At 38.3% G+C, this 6680-nt stretch overlaps 1 protein-coding gene across 1 annotated transcript in view; it reads right to left on the reverse strand.

Annotated features, from left to right (window-relative positions):
* LOC134815072 (cGMP-inhibited 3',5'-cyclic phosphodiesterase 3A-like) overlaps nt 1-5595 on the reverse strand; it is a 51803-nt gene extending 46208 nt beyond the window's left edge. Inside the window, exon 1 of the mRNA XM_063823535.1 lies at nt 5333-5595. Coding sequence (XP_063679605.1) covers nt 5333-5440 — 108 coding nt within the window. The 5' untranslated portion in view covers nt 5441-5595. The remainder of the gene's footprint in view (nt 1-5332) is intronic.
* Between the last annotated feature and the right edge of the window lie 1085 nt (nt 5596-6680).

Here is a 6680-nt window from a genome sequence, read left to right on the forward strand (position 1 = left end):
TGGAGTACAATATAAAATCAAAGATCGATTAAGAATTTAAAATCTATTATAGGTACAAACTACACACAAATTATAGTGGTTGCCTCCAATCCATTACAAGTACAAACGTTAGTAGGTGGCAATTTCTCAAACAAATTCATATAATAATTATTTATATATATATCAAAACCGCTTTTTTATTGTGTAGAAGTTCAGCAATGAAATATATATAGGAGTACAGCAACGAAATATATATATATAATAATAAGACACATTGATGTTATTAAGATCACCTAAGGTGCCATTTACCAATAGAGAGAGAGAGAGAGAGAGAGAGAGAGAGAGAGAGAGAGAGAGAGAGAGAGAGAGAGAGAGAGAGAGAGAGAGAGAGAGAGAGAGAGAGAGAGAGAGAGAGAGAGAGAGAGAGAGAGAGAGAGAGAGAGAGAGAGAGAGAGAGAGAGAGAGAGGAACGATACAAATCAAGTCCTACATTAACTCATAACTACCCCATCAAGGTGCTGGCAGGTACTCGAGGAAGGGTTGCTCAATGCTAGCCGGAGGGACAAAGGGCACTGAGGTTGGTAGAGTCAGTGTATATGGGTCTGCTTCCTGTCGAAGACTCGCTTTATACCAGTGTACTCAAGATCAGGTACTGTTTTTAGTGCCCTAACAATGTCTAAATTAGATAAAAGTTGGATGTATAGTACTGACTAACTGACGTAGTCGTGCGACGAGATTACTAAAGAAAGATTGTATGGTGGTTAAATGCAGTATTGGCGACCTTATTGTCATCGAGATGTAAGTTAACAAACCATCTTATGAGTTTAATGAGGGTTATTAAATTCGTTATATTATACATCAAAACGTTATCGCAGACAGCTGGCCTTTGCAGCTTCGTACAGATTCGACTTAATATTTAACTATCCATTACCTTATTAAGTTATTAACTTTATATTTGGCTCATTCATATGATTCGTGTGGGCTACCGGACAACTTCATTTAATTATGACTTTTCCTAGATACGATACGCTGGAAAAATCCATACCCTAACCCTAATCCTACACTAGATAGGTTGGAAATTTGGAACCTACACCTTGTCCTACACCTTGTTCTACACGAACGGGGCCCCATTAGACGTGCCAAACAATGGTACTACGCTATGAACTCTGAGGTAATGACCGGATAAAGAGGTTGTGGCAGAATACAGTTCATGAGATGGTGCTGTAGGGAAATATGCACTTTGCAATGAACTCAACAAGTTGAATCATACATAATTTGAGATTATTTGCAACTGAAGAACAAAGTAAGAGAACTGGAGGTTTTATAAAAGACAACTTATCTTCATCAACCTGCAGGGTTCAACTCGTACATGGGCTTAAGTGCTGCCAGATAATGAATAAAGGATAACGAGGAGTCTGAAAATGAGCAACTCAACTGTACGATACCAGACCGTTCTGAGAGCTTTTGAAAGAGAAAGCATTCTACGAGACACTTATAGAAACAATAAAAATAAATGAGACAGTGAATTAGAGCAGATGTAGGTCAGCATTAAAGGAGTAGCGACACTATCACGTATAGGTCGGTGGTACGTGGTACGTCAAACTAGTGCTGTTACCACCATCACAGACTATTAACTAACGAGGCTAACCGAGGGTGAAATTACTGGTTTACAACAATTCTGAGTATGAAACCTGTCTGGCTAATAAACTAACTTGCACATGGTAAAATTGGCGTGCTGGTGATTTAATGTTGAGGGCCTACTTTAAAAAAGAAAAGAAAATAAAATAAAAATATGAGGCAGTTAAAAACTGCTATAAACCTACGAAAAAGATATGATAAATTGAATGCCAGCAGTTTGTTATTATATGTGAATATACAATAATCATTTAACACTGAGTCGATATGATTTGCTGTATTTTGTTTAGAAAAGTTAAAAACCACTCTTATAATGGTATTAATAATACATAATACAGATTGGGAGGTGTGTGATATTACAATACCATCAGGCCAGAAGTTTTAGCATGTCTCTGTTAGTGTTTACAGCCGATATCAAATATGGGGTGATTCCAGCTACTCCTTGTACCTTGATGTTAATAGTGATCCTATCAAGGTTGCAGACTTATGATATAGGTGAGATATTCGCCCACAAGCAGGTCTACCAAGTGGAAATTAAATACTTTAAACGAAAGGCATGCAGAGAAATTAATTACATGGAATGATAAACACTGGAAGAAAGATAAATTGATACAAATCTGACATGACACCGTCAATGAAATAATGAAATCAATTAAATTTTAATTAACTTAATCTTACATTGTGAATCAAACCCCGTCGCGTGGAGTTTGGGGAAGGAAAATGCTGTAGTAAATCAGGGTCCGCGGTAAATCGTGGTTTTAATCGTTCGCAAACATATTAAATATGTCAAACCCCCATTCATCGTAAATCAAATAACCGAAGTTAATTAATCCGGGATTTACTGTCCACAGCAGCAAATTGACATTTAAATTTGAAAATTGTCAGCTATAACGACGCTATACTTACAGAGGTTCTCGAGCTAACAATAGACCTCCTCCTCTCCATAACACCACGTCTTTCAGACCGCGGTTGCCTCACACTTCTACTTTCCCTACTCAAGACAGTTTCATCTGTGGTATGGACAATATGTCGTGAAGTTTCCTCGTTTGTTGTTGGTAAATTCTCGTTCTCTGGAGACTCTGCCGGCCTCTCCACAGGTGGAGGGGGCTGATCGCGCAAACCAGACGTCGCATCTTTTCCTGATAAAGTAATTTCGTCGTCGCACGGTGACAGCTCCATCTCTCGGAGACTATCCATATTGTTGATGGGCGACGATGGAGATTCCCCCTTCCTCGGCAACTCAACTTGTACTCCTTTGTTGGGATTAACGGCATTCTTCCGGCGTTTGAAGCCGCGGCAACAAGCGAAAATAGCAGAAACGGAAGACACCATGACGAGGCGGGGCGCATCAGACTAACCTGTCAGAAGCTAAGTGTAATAAGGGACCCTCACCACCAGATATTATACGATGTTGTTGTGGTGCAGGACGACACTTACGTAACTCTAATACAGCTTTATATTGATCACGTTCTGGATACGGGTATATCAGGCGGCTCACGCTAGATACTTAGATAGGCAACGCAGACACAAGTCACAACTGGAACCGCACAGATTATGTGGTTAAATAATTAAGGCGATTTGAGCTACGTCGTAAAAGGCAGACAGAGAGAGAGAGAGAGAGAGAGAGAGAGAGAGAGAGAGAGAGAGAGAGAGAGAGAGAGAGAGAGAGAGAGAGAGAGAGAGAGAGAGAGAGAGAGAGAGAGAGAGAGAGAGAGAGAGAGAGAGAGAGAGAGAGAGAGAGAGAGAGAGAGAGAGAGAGAGAGAGAGAGAGAGAGAGAGAGAGAGCGAGAGAGGGAGAGAGAGGGAGAGAGAGAGGGAGAATTTTCAGGTGAGCCGAGGCAGGGGTAGTAGGCAGTAGCGGCAGCTAATATTACGTCACAATTGGTCAAAGAATCTTTGTAGCTGGGATCAGAGTGGCAGCCAGGCTTTTAGTGACAACTTGGAGAGGCCCAAATTATATATGTGGGGTAATTGTGCAGGGCTGGAATATGACGCAATAATATGTAGTTTAATATTCCATTTACATTTAGACCGTGCTTATATAGTGCAATTTACGGTGGTAAACGAGTCTAATGCAGTTTTAATCGCGGCGTAATCTTTACTTTATCAAGGAATGGTTCACATGTTACGTTTGCAGCTTAAAAGAGGGGAGCGGTTCTGACGGTGGGGGGAGGAGAGGCTGAGGTCATCAAATTTTGAGTTTGGTCAAAGTTTTTATGATGAAAGTTGTTGACGAAAGATGTGAACGATTATTCAATCAGTTAGTCAATCTTGGTACATATAAAATAACAATGATGCAAATTCGTTAGATGTGAAAAAGGTAGTTTAGAAAAGTTAGTAAATCATTCCAGTTGACTTGGTTACTAGTAGTAGTACTGTGGAAAACATCGATCTTCTTAAGACTTGCATTTTTAAAGATAAAACAATAGAATATTGAGCAGCAAACTTGCAAGACTACAAGTGAAACCACATCTAAAAATATTAAAATTTCCGTGCAGTTTAATGTTTCCCCCCTAAAAATTTTCTTATGCCCTTAATTTTTAGAAGTCAGGTCTTCTAAAACTTTCCTCTTTGGCCCAAATTTCCTCGCAAATTATCTGCCACCTTTCTGGATGTGGGCAAGTCAATACTAACTATAATGATAAAAGCAGCGTAGGCTAAATCTAAAAGTCAAAAAAGGTCTAGTTTACAGGCTAACGATGAACATACAAAGATCAAAAGTCAGTCAAGTAGTAGGCTAAATTAATTCGAATGGTAGGAGGAGCTTATGGTGACATGACAGCTAAGTTATAACGGCGTGGTCTTACGTTCTTCCGACGTTTCGTAATTTAATACGGCAAGATTGGCAGCAAGCCTGCGAGATATTGCGCCAGGTCTACTCATGACTCATCATAAGAAAAACGTTTTAGCAAAAACTAATTAAAATCAAGCGATTTTCGAGATCCTGAATCATTATCGAATGATCAAGATTTTTAAGTTGTTGACTTGGCGGTAATTTAAAATTGATTTCTTCAATCTACAAAATTGATCACAACATACTTCTGAAACAATGGTGTCAGTGCTCAATAACGGTAATTTCACGGGAAAATGGTAGCAATATGGTTGGCTATGGTTACGTGTCAGCAGTCTAATTATTTCAAATTTATTCAAAAAAACGTGCACAATAAAAGTTAATTCTATAGGTTGCCTGATTAGTGATTGGCGATAACATTGAGATAGGAATCACAAATTAAAATAGTGATTATAATATGGCTTTTTAGATTTGTCTGCAATTTGTGCTCTCATTTCTTATAAAATTTTATTTAACCTCGGATAATCGACATGAACACCCTTGATCCTGCAATCTGCAATCTGCTACTTTCTGTTGTGGTGGTTTAAATTTACGTGCAGGTCACTACCCGTAGTGTGTTAAGATAAAGTAAAGTGAAACATAAACTAAATTATAGGTATCAATAGTTTCAATATTCAGTAAATCGAAAATAAACAGACAAAAATTAAAATTAAAAGTTGAAGATCGAAGAGAAAAACAATATTTGAGAAGAATATCAATGCATGAGTGAGCCACAGTGATATTGTGTGTACTTTATGATTGACTAGTACTACACAAGCAAATTTCACTGCCGGAATTTCACTCCTTAGGAATAACCACGCGGAGGATCGATATTTCAACAATAAATCGAGAAATCTCAATTTATCTTTTAACAAATTAGAAACTGACCTGGGTTCTATACTTGGGGAGGAAGGAGTTGGAACTTCCGACGAACACGGAATGAGAACGAGATCTCGGTCCTGGGGGCCGGATACTCAACGTTCCCATGTCATCCATTTCACTTGTTTTTACGAACAAGCCTTTCACCTTGTTTTTACTAACAAGCCTTTCACCTTGTGTTACACCTTGTTGTACAGGTCGTTGTTGAGAGTCTAGCCTCACCGGACATTCACTTCAAGTCATCAGGGGCTATGAGGATTATGTGGTTATATTACTAGAATTTATTATATTATATACTACTATACTACTATATTACTTTATTACTATATTACTAGCAATATTGGACTTGCTCCAAGTATTTTAACTTTTGTGAAGCAAGAAAGAAATATGTTAGAGGTTTGCGAACTGATTACTTTAAATCGACCGTGAAACCCTCATTTCCTGGGACTGGGGTACAATCACTGAGCAATTCCTGCCGGCTATATCAAGAATACGTTAGTAAAAAAATCGCCCAAAAGGGTTGAGTTATCGAGTATCGAAGGCAAATTCAGACTCAGATTCTCTGAATTATAAAAAGTCCAGGACAGCCAGATTCTGTGAAGAAGGCTTAAGTATGGCCGAAAAGAAAAACTGTAGTATGATCAACGACAACACTGGAGTCATACCTAAAAGTTTTACTAAAATAAGCCAAACATTTAATTTTAGCGATTCAAAATTTTATCCATTCGCTATTGAATCACCCAAATTATCACCGATAAGGTATTTGTCATTCAGGCAACTTAGTATACGTGATGGTAGAATAAACAAATAGGATTCGAGTGTTTTGTGTATGAATAAATAAATAATTCCCTCAAAGTCAAATATTGAATTGTAGATCGATACCTACATATTATCCTAAAAGTGGTGCCGAATGAAAGTCAGACGCTGTATACGGTTCTGGACAACACAGACTTGATTCATTGATTGGGAACCAGCTTTGTTTACTGGTTAATGTTTACTCAAAAGATTGATATTATATACATCAAATCTTGTAGAACGAACGAGGCACGGAACAGTTTTAGCGAGTATGAGAGTTGATTAGAGAGTATGAACAATAAAGTATATATAAATAAGTATAATAAAGTACAAATCTGGGAGTCTGGATACTCAAGTTCCAAGTCTCCGACTAAGGCCAATTTAAAGCTTTAACTGTTCAGCCTATATAAGACTCCGTGGTGTATACATGTATAATATGTATACTTGAGGTCTCCAGTTTGCCTTATGTGCACACTGTAACACCTCTGCATCTGGCCCTGCAATGAGGAAATATAGGAAATATAGCGGGTCAATTAGTGGTCAATTAGCAAACTTCCCAGGT

This window comes from Bolinopsis microptera, chromosome 5, assembly GCF_026151205.1.
Source record: "Bolinopsis microptera isolate Bmic1 chromosome 5, MBARI_Bmic_1.0, whole genome shotgun sequence".
Taxonomy (NCBI): domain Eukaryota; kingdom Metazoa; phylum Ctenophora; class Tentaculata; order Lobata; family Bolinopsidae; genus Bolinopsis; species Bolinopsis microptera.